This window comes from Cebus imitator, unplaced genomic scaffold (genome assembly GCF_001604975.1).
Source record: "Cebus imitator isolate Cc_AM_T3 unplaced genomic scaffold, Cebus_imitator-1.0 Scaffold60, whole genome shotgun sequence".
In the NCBI taxonomy this organism is placed as follows: Eukaryota; Metazoa; Chordata; class Mammalia; order Primates; family Cebidae; genus Cebus; species Cebus imitator.
In genome coordinates this window covers 4,878,121-4,895,490 of record NW_016107375.1, presented here as the reverse complement: position 1 = coordinate 4,895,490, position 17,370 = coordinate 4,878,121, and the positions used below count along the sequence as shown (strand labels likewise).

General features: G+C 41.2%; 1 protein-coding gene across 2 annotated transcripts in view; it reads right to left on the bottom strand.

The window, feature by feature from the left end:
* Positions 1–17,370, bottom strand: part of PIAS2 (protein inhibitor of activated STAT 2) — a 171,281-nt gene that overhangs the window by 20,100 nt on the left and 133,811 nt on the right. Inside the window, exon 14 of one of the 2 annotated variants that reach the window (XM_037738980.1) lies at positions 9,763–9,783. The exons of the other annotated variant lie outside the window; for it this stretch is intronic. Within the exon in view, the coding sequence (XP_037594908.1) occupies positions 9,778–9,783 (6 nt within the window). The 3' untranslated portion in view covers positions 9,763–9,777. Of the gene's footprint in view, positions 1–9,762; positions 9,784–17,370 lie in introns of those variants that run through there. 2 annotated transcript variants of the gene reach the window in all.

The following is a 17,370-nucleotide window of genomic DNA, read 5'->3' as shown; positions in this document are numbered from 1 at the left end:
AGGGAAATCTTCCCAGCGGGCAGAACTTTGAGCAGTGCACCTTGTTGTGCACTTTGCATGGAACGAAAAATGGCCAGATGTGCGATTACATACTGATCCATGGGCTGTGGCCAATGGTTTGGCTGGTCAGGGACTTGGAAGACATAAGATTGGAAAATTGGTGACAAAGAAATTTGGGGAAGAGGTATGTGGATAGAAATCTATGAGTGGTAAAAAAAACTGTGAAGATATTTGTATCTCATGTGAGAGCTCACCAACAGATGACCTCAGCAGAGGAGAATTTTAATAATCAAGTAGATAGGATGACCCATTCTGTGGACATGACTCAGCCTCTTTCCTTAGCCACCGCTGTTATTGCCCAATGGGCCCAGGAACAAAGTGGCCACGGTGGCAGGGATGGAGGTTATGCATGGGCTCAGCAACATGGATTTCCACTTACGAAGGCTGACTTGGCTATGGCCACTGCTGAGTGACCAAGTTGCCAGAAGCAGAGACCAACATTGAGCGCTCGATATGGCAACATTCCTCAGGCTGATCAGCCAGCTACCTGGTGGCAGGTTGATTATACTGGACTCTGAATGCCTTACCCACTGTTATGGTATTCCACACAGCATTGCCTGCAACCAAGGCACTCACTTTATGGCTAAAGAAGTGCGGCAATGGGCTCATGCTCATGGAATTCACTGGTCTTACCCTGTTCTCCATCATCCTGAAGCAGCTGGATTGACAGAATGGTGGAATGGCCTTTTGAAGTCACAATTATAATGCCAACTACTTTGCAGGGCTGGGCAAAGTTCTCCAGAAGGCTGTGTATGCTCTGAATCAGCGTCCAATATATGGTACTATTTCTCCCATAGCCAGGATTCAAGGGTCCAGGAATCACACGGTGGAAGCGGAAGTGGCATGACTCACCATCACCCATAGTGATCCACTAACAAAGATTTTTGTTTCCTGTTCCCATAACGTTGTTCCTCTGTCCTAGAGGTCTTAATTCCAGAGGAAGGCACATTGCCACCAGGAAACATGACAACAATCCCATTAAACTGGAAGTCAAGATTGCCACTTGGACACTTTGGGCTCCTCCTATCTTTAAGTCAACAGGGTAAAAGGTAGTTAGTTTGGCTAGGATAATTGACCCAGACTATCAAGATGAAATCAGTCTACTGCTCCACAATGGAGGTAAGGAATAGTATGCATAGAATACAGGAGATTCATTAAGTTGTCTCTTAGTATTGCCCTGTGATTAAGGTCAATGGGAAACTACAACAGCCCAATCCAGGCAGGACTACAAACAGCCCAGACCCCTCAGGAATGACGGTTTGGGTCGCTCCACCAGGAAACAAACAAACAAAAACAATCTGCTGAGGTGCTAGCCAAAGGCAAAGGGAATACAGAATGGGTAATAGGGAAGGTAGTCATCAATATGAGCTACGACCATGTAACCAGCTTCAGAACTGGGGACTGCAATTGTCTTGAGTGTTTCCTCCTTCTTTTGTTAAAAACATGTTTGTGCATGTATACACTTGTGCTAAGAAAATATTTTCACCTTATTTCCTTTTTCCTTATGTGACATAAGATTTATTAACTTTGTATCAGCATTTAAGTGTTGTTAAGTTTACATAATAGTATTTGTGTTGGGGATTGAATTTCTGGTTGTACGAAGAACAGCTGTGTTAGGCATAATTATGACCTTATTATTGTCTTTATTTGAAGATTATGTATTACCTGAAGAGATGTGTATGGGTTCAAGTTGACAAGGAGTGAACTTGTGATGGTTAATACTGGGTGTCAACTTGATTGGATTGAAGGATACGAAGTATTGATCCTGGGGGGGGGCGGTCTGAGGGTGTGTTGCTAAAGGAGATTAATATTTGAGTCAGTGGGCTGGGAAAGACAGACCCACCCTTAATTAGGTGGGCAGCATCTAATCAGCTACCGGCAAATATAAAGCAGGTAGAAAAATGTGAAAAGTGTAGACTGGCCTAGCCCCCCAGCCTATATCTTTCTCCCATGCTGGACACTTCCTGCCCTCAAACATTGGATTCCAAGTTCTACAGTTTTGAGACTTGGACTGGTTCTTTTTGCTCCTCAAGCTTGCCAACAGCCTATTGTGGGAGCTTGTGATTGTGTAAGTTAATAAACTCCCATATCTATAATTGTATACACACACACACATATATATATATATATATATATATACACACGTATATATGTCCTATTAGTTCTGTCCCTCTAGAGAACCCTAATACAACCTCGTATACCATAGCGTGAGTCACTTATCAGTTCTAGACATTTTTTTCATAGATTCCTTTGGGTTTTTTCCATACATAATCATTTTGTCTGTGCATATGGTTCTTTTCCTTTTGTAAATCTATTTGATCTTTTTGTCTTGTCTTTTTACATTTGCCAGGTCCTCCATAACAATACTGAATAGAAATGGAGAAAATGGCCATTCTTGCTCTAACATTTTAAAGGAAAAGTGCTCCATATCTCACCATTAATAATGATACTATCTGTAAAGTTTTCATAGATATGCTTTATCAAGTTGAGAAAAATCCCTTCCACTCCTAGTTTGCCAAGAGCATTGATCACAAATGGGTGTTGATATGATTTTTATTTTTATATTTTTTATGATTTTTAACAAGTTTTTTCAAATGCATTTTTCTGAATCTATTTTTCTCCTTTATTTTGTTATTTTTTTTAGATTAGACACGTTTATTGATATATAATTTACATATAGTAAAATTCCTGAAATATACAATTTTATGCATTTTCAAAAAAATAGAGTTGTGTAATTGTCACAAAAATTAAAGAACAGTTCTATTACCCTGCAAATTCCATGTGACCCTTAGTAGTCAATGCCTTCTGCCACCTCCATTCCATGGAAATCACTGATCTGCTTTTTGTCCCTATAGTTTTTATGGTATGTCATATAAATGTTATATATTATGTAGTCTTTTGAGTCTAGTTTAACAATTCATTTGAAAATTGAAAATTTCCTTTGACATTCATCCATGTTATTGTATACATCAACATTTTCTTTTTATTGCTAAGTATTTTGTTGTATAGATTAACCCAATTTTCTTAATCACTCACAGTTGAAAATACTTTGATTTTCCAATTCAGGGCAATTATGAATTTAAAATGCTATACATATTCACATACAGGTTTTAGTGGAATTGCTGGGTTATACTGTAAATGTATGTTAAACATTATAAAGAAAGTCCCAAAATGTTTTCCAAAGTGGCTGTACCATTTTTTATTCCCCAACAGTGTATGAGAATTTTAGCTGCCAATACTAGCATTATATTATTTTCTGGTTATTCTAACAGGCACATGCGGTGATATCTTCTTGTAGTTTTAACTCATGCGATGATATCTTATTGCAGTTTTAACTTACACTTGCTTAAAGACTAATGGTGTTTAGCACCTTTTTATGTGATTATTTGCCATCCATATCTACTCTTTTTTTTTTGAGACACAATCTTGCTCTGTTCACAGGCTGCAGTGTGGTGGCAAGATCTCGGCTCACTGCAACCTCCACCTCCTGGGTTCAAATGATTCTCCTGCCTCAGCCTCCTGAGTATCAGGGACTATAGGCATGCACCACCACGTCCAGCTAATTTTTGAAAATAATGTATATTCTGCAGTTGTTGGTTATAAGATCACATAAATGTAGATTAATTTTTACAACTGTTGTCCAAATTTTATATATTTTCTCATTTTTTGGATGACAATTCAGTATGAAAATCTTTTTCCTCTTTTTGCTTCAGTTTTGTAATTTCAGTTGATCTCTGAGTTCACTAATCCTTTTTCTGCTATATCGTTTTCTGTTTATCTCATCCAATGAATTATATCAATTATATATTTTAGTTCTAAAATTTCCATTTTGTTTTTAGAGTTTCCAGTATTTTGCTGAAATTCATTGTTTCATATATTTTATTCATCCTTTCTTCTAAATTCTTTAAACACATTTATATGTTCTTAAAGGTTGTTTGTTTTGAGATGGAGTCTCACTCTGTTGCCCAGGCTGGAGTGCAGCGGCACAGTCTTGGCTCACTGTAACCTCCGACTCCCTGGTTGAAGCTATTCTCCTGCCTCAACCTCCTAAGTAGCTGGGATTACAGGCACACATCACCATGCCCAGCTGATTTTTGTATTTTTAGTAGAGATGGGGTTTCACCATGTTGGCCAGGATGGTCTCAATCTCCTGATCTCGTGATCCGCCCGCCTCAGCCTCCCAAAGTGCTGGGATTACAGGCATGAGCCACCGCGCCTGGCCTATAAAGCTTTTGCTTACTAAAATACTAGTCTCTGCTATCTGTGATCTGCTTCTGTTGACTTTGTCATTTAAGGGTCACATTTTTCTGCTTCTTCCATTATCTTTTTTATTATATATCAGACATTTGTGTACAAAATATCAATAGAGCCTAAATAATTTTCTCAGAAAGAACTTGCCCTTTCCTCTGTCCTGCAGCAAGAATGAGGGTCTGAGTTATTTGATTTATTACAGATTTACCTGCAAGGGTTCCGGGTTGCTACTTCAGTTGGTTTTGAGTTACCTCTAGCTTCAAAGTCTGAAAGAGATTAGGCTCCATTCTCCGGTCAGGTTTTGTGATTTGATCACCATGAGGCTACAAGACTTTGCTTGGTTTCACAGCCCAGCCCCTAGTCTCCTATGTCATTGCTTAGTCAGAAAAGTTCCACTGAAAAGAAACTGATGTGTGGGGAAAAGTAATTCTGTATTTGGGACTCATCCAGACCCCAATATGCCATGATACTCCTTGTGTAGCTGTTATTACAAAATTTTTCGCCCCTATAACAGGCTATTTCCATTCAAAAATGACAGCAGTCATTAGTCTCTTCAACTAAGAGTATTCTTTTCCTTTTAACACGTCTGTGTCAACAGTTCTCCAATGACTTTCAAGCCAAATATGATCTGTTAATTTACCCAGTATTTTCTCATTATTATGGCAGGAGTAATGGTCTTCAGCAACATTCTGTAGCTAACCAAAAGTGGAACTTCCGCTTTATTTCTAGCTTGATGTCATGTTATTAGGTACATATAAATTTATGATTGTTATATTTTCCTTATATCATTTTTGAAATGTGCCTTACTTTGTAATAATGCTTTTTGTCTCAAAGCCTACTATGGTATTTTACTTTCAACTGTTTTTCTGTTCTTAGAGTAGTCTTCAAAAAGCAGCATATTTTTTCCAGTGTGACAATATCTTAGTTGAATGGCTTAGTCCTTTCATATTTAAAGTAAGTAAAAATAGTTTATTAGCTTTTTAGTTATACATTATTTTTAGTGCTTACTTTTGACATTGTAATATGCATCTTTAGTTTACTAAAATATAACTAGTAATTTTATTCCTTCTCTGCTACCTGCAAATTCCAGTAGCACCTGAAACTCACTTTCAATAGTGAGCTTCTCATTCACTTGTATCTTGATGCAGTTATTGTCTATTTCCACATGAGACCATAAAAACTAAGTGAAACATCTTTTCAAAATCTTTATATTATCCTACAGTACCTTACATACAATAGAGGTACAATAAAATGATGGCTGATTTATTACAGATTACAGGGCACAGTGGCTCACATCTGTAATCCCAGCACTTTGGGAGGCTGAGGCAGGTAGATGACTTGAGGTCACGGGTTCGAGACCAGCCTGACAAACATGGTGAAACCCCATCTCTACTTAAAAAACAAAAAATCAGCCGGGCATGCTGGTGTACACCTGTAATCCCAGCTACCTGGGAGGCTGAGGCAGAATTGCTTGAACCTAGGAGGTAGAGGCTGCAGTGAGCCAAGATTACACCACTGCACTCCAGCCTGGGCAATAAGATAGAACTCCATCTTTAAAAAAAAAAAAAGAAAAAAAAAAAAAGATGGCAGAACAGGCTAGTTTACCCATTTAAAAAATGAAAATTCCATGATCAGAGGCTACACTACATCTTTCTAGCCCCAGCTCACTTAGGCCCACAGTTCTCCCTGTACACACACAGGTAGAAAGACACTGATAATGAGACCACTATAAAATTGTGAACTCCCCAGTTTCCCGTATACCTAGCCTTACCTTCCCCTGACTTTCACCCCTTCAATGGCCTCTGTTGTTTCCTCATATTTTTGGTTAGTAGCTGTCCATAGTAGAAAGGATTCATATATGCTTCGTGTATAGCTTATTCACACTATCGTTTGCTAGTTTCTTACTATGTCATGAAAGGACTTTTCTCTTGTAAATGATGTGCGGGGCATTAGTAAAGTATATGGGGAAAGTCTTAAAGGGATCTTGCTCTTTTTAAAATCATGCCATGCCTAACACTAGGCACGTTGGGAGTATGGAGTAAGGTCTGCTTCTGTTCCCTGAGGGGTAGGTGTCTGTGTCAGAAAGACAGAAAGCAAGAAATTAGAGAAACATCAGCAAAGAATTACTATTAAGACTCAACAGAAGTGGCTGGGTGTGATGGCTCACGCCTATAATCCCAGCACTTTGGGAGGCAGATCACTTAAGGCCAGGAGTTCGAGACCAGCCTGGCCAATATGGCAAAACTCCTTCTCTACTAAAAAAATATAAAAATTAGCCTGATGTGGTGGCACGGCACCTGTGGTCCCAGCTACGTGGGGGGCTGAGGTGGGAGGATCACTTCAGCCTGGAAGGTGGAGGTTGCAGTGACCCTTGATCATTCTACTGCACTCCAGCCTGGGCCACAGAAACAGAGCACGTCTCAGCGGAAACCGCTGTTTCTTTGAATAACGGAACTGCGGGCCGGGCGCGGTGGCTCACGCCTGTAATCCCAGGACTTTGGGAGGCCATGGCAGGAGGATTACTTGAGCTTAGGAGTTCAAGACCAGCCTGCAACCGGGAAGTTGAGGCTGCAATAAGCCATGATTGCACCACTGCACTCCAACCTGCGTGAAAGAGCGAGACTCTGTCTCAACAACAACACGTGTCAAGAATGTTTACACAGTGAGAAAAAAATTTAATGAGTTGTCAACATGAAAATACTAATTGCAGTTCATAAGGCAATATTAAATGCAGTTCATGCCATTTGAAGCAAATTAGCATGCAACAAAATAAGTATGTGCATCAATGACTTTCAGACCTTTCTTCATAACCACAGGTTTCTATGGCAGTGCTTGAGGAGACAGGCTCAAGAACCCCACTTCCTTTCACCTGGGCCACTCTTCTCCATCTACTCATATGAAAGAAAAAATTTCCCCAAAGATGATTAAAAAAGAATGGGAACCAGCGGCAAGGAGGAAAAGAATTTGTATATTGTTTACATGAAGGATTAACTAAATCAAATCAAATTTGTGATTTTATTAAAACTTTTTCAACTCTGAAAAAAGCAGCACAGTAAGGGACATAGCTTGACCAGTTATTAAAACACAGTATAAAGCCTCCATAATTAAAACAGCATGGTACTGACACTTGGACAGATTAATAACAGAACAGAATAGAAGCTACAGAAATAGATATAAATACACCCAGGAATTTGGGTTTTAAAAATGGTTTATAAAAGTTAAAGAGCTGAATTATGATCCTTTACAGAGAAAAATGAGAAAGCTCCTGAATTCTTGGAGGAGGAAGGCTCTGAATGGGATCTTTACTGTCCCTCCTTCTATCCATGGTGTTGGATTTGCCTGATCTAAAATAAAATGCACTCACTGTTAACTTTGTGTTCCTTTCTAAATTCGGATAATTTGGGGCAGGTGGACAGCAGTAGTTTCTGCTTCATTAAGCCTCGGTTCACCACCAAGCTCTTCAAAGCACTCCCTCCTCCCCATCCACCTGGCCATCTGCCTCAGGCTCTGCATCTCTCCTGCTGTGGACCAGCTGTTCCTGGCTCTTCAGAGGCCACAGGCCCATCCCAACCCTCACCGAGGCCTAAGCCCAAATATATATGAAAGCGGAAAGCAGTTCTACATGTCGCTAGCACTCCACCTGGATTTATGCCCCAGAATTCGGATTGGTCGGGGGGCACTGTGGTTATCACAGGATTTTAAAACTCCTCAGGTTGTTCTAATATGTAGCTAAGATTGAGAATAGCCACTTTACATTTTTAGCTCTTTGTCTCCATAATTTTGGTAAATCATTCTCTGATAATGCATGATTAAATAAGAGAATGTAAGTAAAAGCATGTATAAGCTACAGTGTTATGCATTAATAGCAGAACCTTCAGTGTGGAGAGAAAAGTGAATTTGAGGAGGGATGCTCACATTTTAGCTGCTAATCAGCAGCACATTTGTGCTGGGGAACACAGTGAGGCCTTTTGTTACAAATGTTGGTTTCAGATCCATCTATCTCCTTCATGTTTCTTCTAATAACTCTATTGCTGCAAGTTACAGAAAGTGCTGAAAATATGCCACACTTAGTTTATTCATTAGTTCACATATCAGTGGTTCTTAGCTTTATCGTAATACTAGCCTTTAGTATCCAGTTTCATTTACACATTAAAAAATAATATACACTGAATTTTATAAATTTCAGTCTTGCTTAGTATAAAGTTTTATTTTTGAGACAGAGTTGTGCTCTTGTTGCTCAGGCTGGAGTGCAATGGTGCAATCTCAGCTCACAGCAACCTCCGCCTCCTGGGTTCAAGTGATTCTCCTGCCTCCTCCTGAGTAGCTGGGATTATAGGCATACACCACCATGCCAGTCTAATTTTGTATTTTTTAAGTAGAGACAGGGTTTCTCCATGTTGGTAAGGCTGGTCTTGAACTTGTGATCTCAGGTGATCCGCCCACCTCAGCCTCCCAAAGTACTGGGATTACAGGTGTGAGCCACCATGCCTGGCCTAGTATCACATAAAGAATCATATAAAAAGTATCATGTGCTGAAGAAGTAGTTTTGTAAAACTCAAATCTGAATTTCAGTTTTACAAAATTTAGTAATCAGAAAAACTCCTGATTTGTCAAGTTCAGTTATCCTCTAATTTGCCTTCAAATCCTAAATGATTGGAAGGGGGAAATGGGGCAAGGGATCTCAAGGGGAAAGTTTTCCAGATCTCTTAGGTTCCCCTAGGGTCTGGAAATCCATTTTGAGGTCTTATCTATGTACTTCAGTTGTGCAATTTTATATTTCGTTTCTCCCTAACAGGACTATGTACACTTATAAGCAGGGATCAGTACAGTTCTTTCTCAGATGCTCCATAAAAATTCAGCACCATACAGGGTAGAGTATTAGTAAATAATTCTTGCAGGCTGGGTGCAGTGTCTTACACCTGTAATCCCAGCACTTTGGGAGGCCAAGGTGGGCAGATTACAAGGTCAGGAGTTCAAGACTAGAATGGCCAACATGGTGAAACCCCATCTCTACTAAAAATACGAAAATTAGCCGGGCCTGATGGTGCATGCCTGATGTTCCAGCTACTTGGTAGGCTGAGGCAGAATTGCTTGAACCTGGAGGTGGAGGTTGCAGTCAGCTGAGATTGAGCTACTGCACTCCAGCCCGGGTGACTGAGCAAGACTCCATCTCGAAAAAAGAAAAAAATTATTGAACTCAGAGGATGGAATAAGTCCAAGCTCTACGGCCTCTTCAAAGGCCCCAGGAAAACTCTAGTAATATGTTTACTTGGTTATGTGTATACAAATACAGGGAATTGTAGATAATGCTGCATATACAATTATAAACAAATGCACTGTTATTTTAATAGGAATTGTGAAAAACAAGTTATCAGAATGCCTGTTTTTCAGGCACAAACCTGTAGTGGTTCTGAGGCACAACAGGGTGTGGAGGCAGGGAACTTAAAGCCCATTCCTGCTGACTTCCTAGAACTAAATCAAACAGAAACACTTCAGCTATGACAGGAAATAGTCTCTCCATTTACACAGGACATACACCAAGTAAATAACTTTGTAACTTTACTTCATCTTTTTCATTTACATAGGGTGTATACCAAGTAACCAATGAAAACCTCTAGAGGGTAGTTAAACCCCAGAAAATTCTATAACAGGGTTCTAGAGACCCTATACCTTGGCCCACCACTCCCACCCTGCGGCACACACCTTCATTTTCAATAAATCTCTGCTTTTGTTGCTTCATTCTTTTCTTGCTTTGTGCATTCTGTCCAATTCTTTGTTCAAGATGCCATGAACCTGGACACCCTCTGCTGGTAACAGTACCACAAACAGCAGGTCTGTGAAACTGCATGCTTTTGGCATCCAACTATCATCAATAAGTTCTAATCAAATTTTCTAGAAAAATGATCTTTTGTTCTCCTTATAGAAAATATTACAAAATATGAAGATGCACTCAAGAAGAAATGCAATAAATTAGAAAAAAAAATTATAGTGATATGTCAAGCAGTTAATTCACAAAATTTCTTTCTAGACTTTGTGGTATTGCTCAATGTGCAGAAACAGCTTAACTCAACAGGCTCAGATTGTTCAAACCCTGCACATGCCAAACAAAGGACTGTCCCTTGATCAGGTCCTGGAAGACAACTTCTGACCCCTTAGAATATCCTGGTGGAAGTGTTTTTGTATGCCTGAGTCCCTGAGCCATGCTTTATCAGTTTGACCTCTAGGAGACTAGAGACCAAGTAGCTAAGGTCAGTCATTCAGATGTTGATGCCTGTGACTGACCCCCACCCCCATAAAAACCATGGACATCAAGGCTCAGGTGAGCTTCCCTGGTTGGCTGCAGTATACAAACATTGCCATATCATTGCTGGGATAATTCAGTGCTGTCTGTGCAACTCCGCTGAGAGAGGACAAATGAAAGCTTGGACCTAGTTTCTCCTGGACTTCATCCCATGTGCCTTTTTGTTTGCTGATTTTTCATCCATATCCTCTGTTGTAGTAAACGATTACCCTAAGCAAAACAGCTTTTGTTGTTGTTGAGATGGAGTCTCGCTCTGTCGCCCAGGCTGGAGGGCAGTGGTGCAACCTCAGCTCACTGCAACCTCTACCTCCCAGGTTCAAGTGATTCTCCTGCCTCAGCCTCCTGAGTAGCTGGGATTACAGGCATGAGCCACTGTACCCAGCTAATTTTTTTTTTTTTGTATTTTCAGGAGCGACAGGGTTTCATCATGTTGGCCAGGCTGGTCTTGAATTCCTGGCCTCAGGTGATCTGCCTGCTTCGGCCTCCTAAAGTGCTGGGATTACAGGTGTGAGCCACTGCACCTGGTCCAAATCATTTTTTCTGAGTTCCTTTATTATGGGCCTGGGGGTACTCTTTAAGAACCCCCAATACAGTCAGCTTTTAAAATCTTGAATTGCCAATGACCATTCTCATTGTTAATGAACATTGACTTTCATACCACTTAGTACAATACTAGTATTCCCAATACTGCATTTTCTTAAAGAAGGACCCTAAAATTCCATAATTTCCAGCTCCACAAAACCTGGACCTACCCTTATGCATAGATACATTGTCATATCTTGAGCCTTTACACATGGTGCCATCTTCACTTGGAATGAGTCTGTTGAACTGATCCACCTGAAAAGTCCCTTCTTCCTTTGGTTTTTTGCCAGAAGTTTGTCCTCGTCACAGCAGCTTCTCCATCCCCACCACCTTTACACAGAACTGCTTTGGCACTTACTGCATTAGAAACATGGTTACTTTACATTATAGATGCATGTGTGTATGCCTTGCTAGACCAGGAATGGACTGGCTCTGCCATTTTGATTCTCTCAGAGAGGGAGGGAGAGGAGACAGAGGACAGGTGGAGAATCAGAATGTGTGTTCATCACCAGACAGACCTGGGGTCCACCACTGACTAGCTGTGAGATGTGGGCAAGTTTCTCTCTCAGGGCTTCTGTTTCTTTGCCGTAAAACCACTTGCTGAAGTACTACTGTTTTACAGGTTGTTTGAGGATTAAGTGAGAAGATGTAGGTGAAAAGACCTAGCCAGCAATCTGGGTAAAGTCTAAGGGCACAGGATCTGGAATGAGGTGCCCTGGCTTGAAATTTCATTTTTCTCACCTGCTAGCATGTGGCTTGGGGCAAGCTATTTCATTTCACCTCAATTTTTCTATCATGTAATGGAGACAACAGCATCTCCCTCACAGGACCATTGTAATAATTAAATGAGCTAGCCAGTGCCTGGCATGCAAGAAGGAATCAATAAATACTGGCTATTAGATATTCAATGCAGGCTAATTCCTTTCTGTTTTATGGCATAAATCTGTGCATAGACTTGGGCATTTGTGTTTACTGCCTTTACATTAATATAATCCTGCATGTACCTCTATGCCAGAGGAGGCAGAATATTCAGCCTCGTGCAGACAGAGCTCCCCCACACCCATGCCTAAGAGGTGCTAGGACAGGTCCCAGGTATTGGTCATCAGCTCCAACAGCTGCTCTGGAGTCCTTGTTCAGTATCTACTGTCCCCTCTCCCAGACTTGGAAGATTGCCATAGTCAGGGCAGGAAGAACCATCCCTTCCTCCCTCCCAAACCCTGCAGAACCTCCAGCAACATTCCCTTGAAGGGCAGTTACAAGGCAACTAAGAAGGCCAGAGTGGCTTTCCATCTTAGTAAGAGCTCCCCCAAAGCCTGGCACCTATTCCAACAGCTAGACTGGGGTGTAGGGGGACAACAGTGAGCTTCAATGTATATTTCTCCTGCTACCCCTAATTTTTACTTTAGCAGGCTTTCACTGCAACTGAGATTCTCTTGCATAGATGGAAGCCTCTGGAGTAAGAAGGCCTCTCTACAGGCAGATGAGAGCTTCAGGAAGCTACAATTTCCTACAGCCCTATAGGTTCGTTCTGCTATTCAATTATTGCAGGTATTTATCAAAGGCATCCCAACATACTACGCATTATGGCTCTTATCCCTGGCTGCACCTTAGGAATCCCCCCAGGGGAGCTTTAAAAAGTACCCATGCCTGGGTCCCCATCCTCCAGACACTGACTCAGTTTGAAGAAGGGTCCAATCACAGACGAATTTTTGCAAGTTCCCCAGGTAACTGATGTGCATCCAGGGCTGGGAATCACTGGGTTAGGGTTTGTGGATTTGGATGAAGTGGGTGTATTATACATAGGGAGAGACCTTATACTGTCCTTTGAAGCCCATCAGCACCACCTCCCAAGCCTTATATAGTGTAGTTACTGTTCTTCCAAGAGACAGCAGGGCCTGATGGGAAATGTCTTGGGTTGAAAGTCAGTTTGGAGTCTTAATCATTTGATTTTTGGTGAACAGTCTGTGTCTTGATTTCCCTTTAGAAAATAAGAAGAGGTGAAAAGATTTCTGCCCTGTATTCCTCAGGGGATTATGGAATGTAGCTTTTTTGGGGGGGGTAGTTATATAAAAGACTTACTATCCCTAAAAAAGTCAGTACCCTAATACAAACAGTATGTTTTAATACCTTTACCTCTCTTCAGAGCTTAAAACACTTTCCCCTCTAAGCTCTACGACCTTCGAAGGAAATAAATTGGTGGAGGTATTGCCAAGTTAATAAGAGCGATTAAAATGTAACCTGGCACTAGTCACAAAATAAGTACAACGTAGTAAGTTTATTATACACAACATATATTCAATTACAAAACACACTAATGAGCAGTTTAAAACCAGGTTGATTTCAAACTAGAAATTCAAACTGAGTGAAATATATGAATGAGTTCATGCTGGCAAATACTTGGATGCCTTTGGTGTAGTAATTTTATAAGCTTGCACTGCTTCACTGCTTTTTACAATTTTAGTTGCATTCATGCTCCTACTGAGAAGGGAAAATGTTCATATTTGGACTTAAGTAGGGGCTAGGAAAATGAGAACCATTTATTCCAACCTAAGATTTAATAATTAGATAATTTCTGACTATTTCCACTGATTAAAAGGTAGTGTAATAGCACTTGGTAAGTGTTCAGTATCGCTCCAATAGCTTTACATGTATTCTTATCCTCAAAACTGACAAACTCAAAAGGAAAGTACTCTGATTAACCTCATTTTGCATAATGGGAAAGTGGAATATAGAATAATTAACTATGCCAAGATTATACAAGCAACAGAGGAAGGCGGCAGAATTCAAACCCAGGCAGTCTGGCCATGGAGCCGATTCTCTTAACTGCGACCTCACTATCCTGATAGACCCTGCTAAAAAATCTGAATTTCAATTCCGAGTGAGGTAGAACATCTGATTCAGCTTCCATTCTATTGTCCTTCCAGAAACATCATCCCAAACCACAGAACACTTGGCTTTCTTTGCACTGCTGTCCGTATCAAAGGAGAAAATCGTCCTCCATCTGGTAATCACACTAACTGAGCCTGTTTAAGTTTGCTTTTAAGAGTTGGAGGCATTCCATGTATTAGATTAATCCAATCAACAAATACTGAGCACCTATCAAAACACTTAGGTAAAGGAGGGAAGAATGCAAAGTCCTTTCTTGCCCAGAGGAGGTTTACAGCCTAGTGAGGGAGAAAGATAAGCTGCCTCTGCTGGGCAGTGGGATAATTGCTACAGTAGAGGGAAGCACAGGCTGCTAGGATAGCTCCTGACAGAGGCAAGGACCGGGAGCTGGGGAGGGCAAGACTGATGGGAAAGTGTTCCTGGAGAGGTGGCTCCTAACCTTGGCCATGTATTAGAAACATTTCGAGAGATTTTAAAAGACTGCCAACCCCAGACCACAAGCTAGTCTAATTACATTAGAACCTCTCTTTTTTTTTTAAAGAGCCCCTAAAGCACTGGTCCCTGAGGAGCAGTATTAGCATTCCCTGGAAACCTGTTAGAACTCCCACACCAAATCTACTAAACCCGCCCTCAAGGGGATTTCAATGTAAAGTCTGAGCAGTGGTTCTGAAGCTTAAACAGGCAACAGAATCCTTTCAGGGCTGCTTAAAATACAGGTTGTCGCATACAGAGAATACTGAGACCCAGACTGCTAGGTCACCCCCAGAGGTTCTAGTTCCGTAGGGGTGGGGTGGGGACCAAAAATATGCATTTCTGACTGGTAGCTAGGGTGCATAATTAAGGAGAACCACTGTCTTAGAGGAAAGGATGGCTAAACTGGAATCTGAAACGTAAGAGTTGGCAAGCTAAAGGATGTGGTTTATGGGATGAAAACACATTCAGTGATACTTGAGCAACAGCTACATGCCAGGTGCTGCTCTAGATGCTAGGACTCCTGGAGTGAATGCAGCAAAGTCCTTCTCTCAGGAGCTTACCTGTCCAGCAACACAGACAATAGACATTGTCAGAAACTGACAAATTCAGTGAAGAGCCTCCTACACACCCTTTTCCCCCCAGGTGTGTAGGAGACTCTGAGTCGCAGTACTCAGGTAAGAGCTCTCTGTGAAGACAATTACAACAGACTGATGCTTGTCCTACAGTATCTTTTTTTCCCCATCTTACAAAGCAGGAGAATGTGGGCAGGGCACATGGCAACCAAGAATAAAGATTACATTTCCCAGCCTCCTTTATGAGACCACAGGGCTAAGTTCCTGCCAATGAGATGTAGGCATCAATTTGCTACTTACAGGAACCTTTCTGAGCAGTGTTAACCTTTGTCTCTCCTTTTCCTCTCTTCCTCCATCCTGCTGCTTGGTTTGTGAATGCTGCTACCTTAGACCTTAAGGACACAGAACATGTCCCAGGACTGGCAGAGCAGTAGTCAAAAGGAACCAGGGTCCCATAAGACAATGGAGCAGAGCCTCTGTACCAGCCCTAGATAGCAAAGTTCTAGACAAATACATGTCCAGACTGTTTAAGCCACTGACAGCTTAGGTTGTCTTGATATTTGTGACAGAACCTAATACTGGTTCAATGGTTTTTAAGTAGAACCCTAAAAGAAATGAGGGAGCAAAGCATGTTGCTATCTGGAGGAAAAAGCATTCTAGGAGGAAAAAAACCACAAGAGTAAAAGCTCCTGAAGTTGGGTGATGCTCAGAGTATTTGAGGAACAGCAAGGAAGCTAGGGTGCCTGGAATAAATGGAGAATGTTAAAAGATGAGGACAAAGAGGTACTGATGGAAGGTTCAGATGATAATAGGGTTATTTTTTTAAAGTAAAAATTAGTTCATTTAAAAAGTATGTATAAACATGTACGTTTTAAGGAATAAGGAAAACATCTTTGTAATCACCCCCAAGGTGAGAAGGAGAATGTTGCCAGGTAACTTGAAGTCTTCCTCTGTGGCTCATCCTCTTCCCTGCCCCAGAAGCAACCAGTATCTCCAATTTTTTGATAATCAGCCTGTAGCTTTATAGATGTAAAACCTATATATATACTTCTCTTGATGAAACCACTGGGTCTACAGTGTATGCACATGTATAAATTTACTAGATAATGCAAAACTGTCCCAAAATAGCTATGCTTATTCTACCATAGTGAATTAAAGTTCCCTTTGCCCCACATTCTAAGTGCTTTTAGACTTTTTATTTTTTGAGATGAGGTCTTGCCCTGTTGCCCAGGCTAATGACTGAAATGTACACTTTGGTCTCAGCTACTTGGGAGGCTGAGGTGCGAGGCTGCACTGAACTGAGATTGTGACACCACACTCCAGCCTGGGTGACAGTGAGACCCCATCTCAAAAATATATATATTAAAAACTTTTTTTTTTTTTTTTTTTTTGGGACACGGAGTCTCACTCTGTTGCCCAGGCCGGAGTGCAGTGGTGAGGCTGCAGTGGTCACTGCAACCTCCACCTCCCAGGTTCAAGCAATTCTCTGCCTCAGCCTCCTGAGTAGCTAGGATTACAGGCGCCCACCACCATGCCTAGCTAATTTTTGTATTTTTAGTAGAGACCCTTCATTAGGCTGGTCCTGAACTCCTGACCTTGTGATCCACCTGCCTCAGCCTCCCAAAGTGCTGGGATTACAGGCATGAGCGGCAGCTCATGCCTGTAAAAAAACAAATTTTTATGGTCTCTCAATTCACAGGAAAATTTTATATTTTCTGAATCCTAGTCCTTTGCATGATGAAGGTTGCCAAGTATCTTCTCACAGCATATAATATGCCTTTTCACTCTTTCTGGTATCTTTAGAGGAAACTTTTCTTTTTTATGACACCGTCTCACTCTGTCAACTAGGCTGGAGTCCAGTGGCCTGATCATAGCTCATTGCAGCCTCAACTTCCCCAGCCCAAGTGATCCTCCTATCTCAGCCTCCCAAGTAGCTGGGACTACAGGCGTGTGCCAGCCACCATGCCTGGCTAATTTTTTAATTTTTTGTAGTGACAGGGTCTCCCTGTGTTACCCAGGTTAGTCTTGAACTCCTGGATTCAAGCAATCCTCTTGCCTTGGCCTCTCAAAATGCTGGGATTACAGGTGTGAGCCACTGCACCCAAAGCAGGAAGGAGTCTTTAACGGAGTAAAATCATAAAATAAATGCAGAAAAAGCATTTGATATAATTTAGCACTCATTTTCCTAGGAACAGCAGTGAATTTCCTTACCTGATGAGGGTTCTCTCTTTTTTTTTTTTTTTT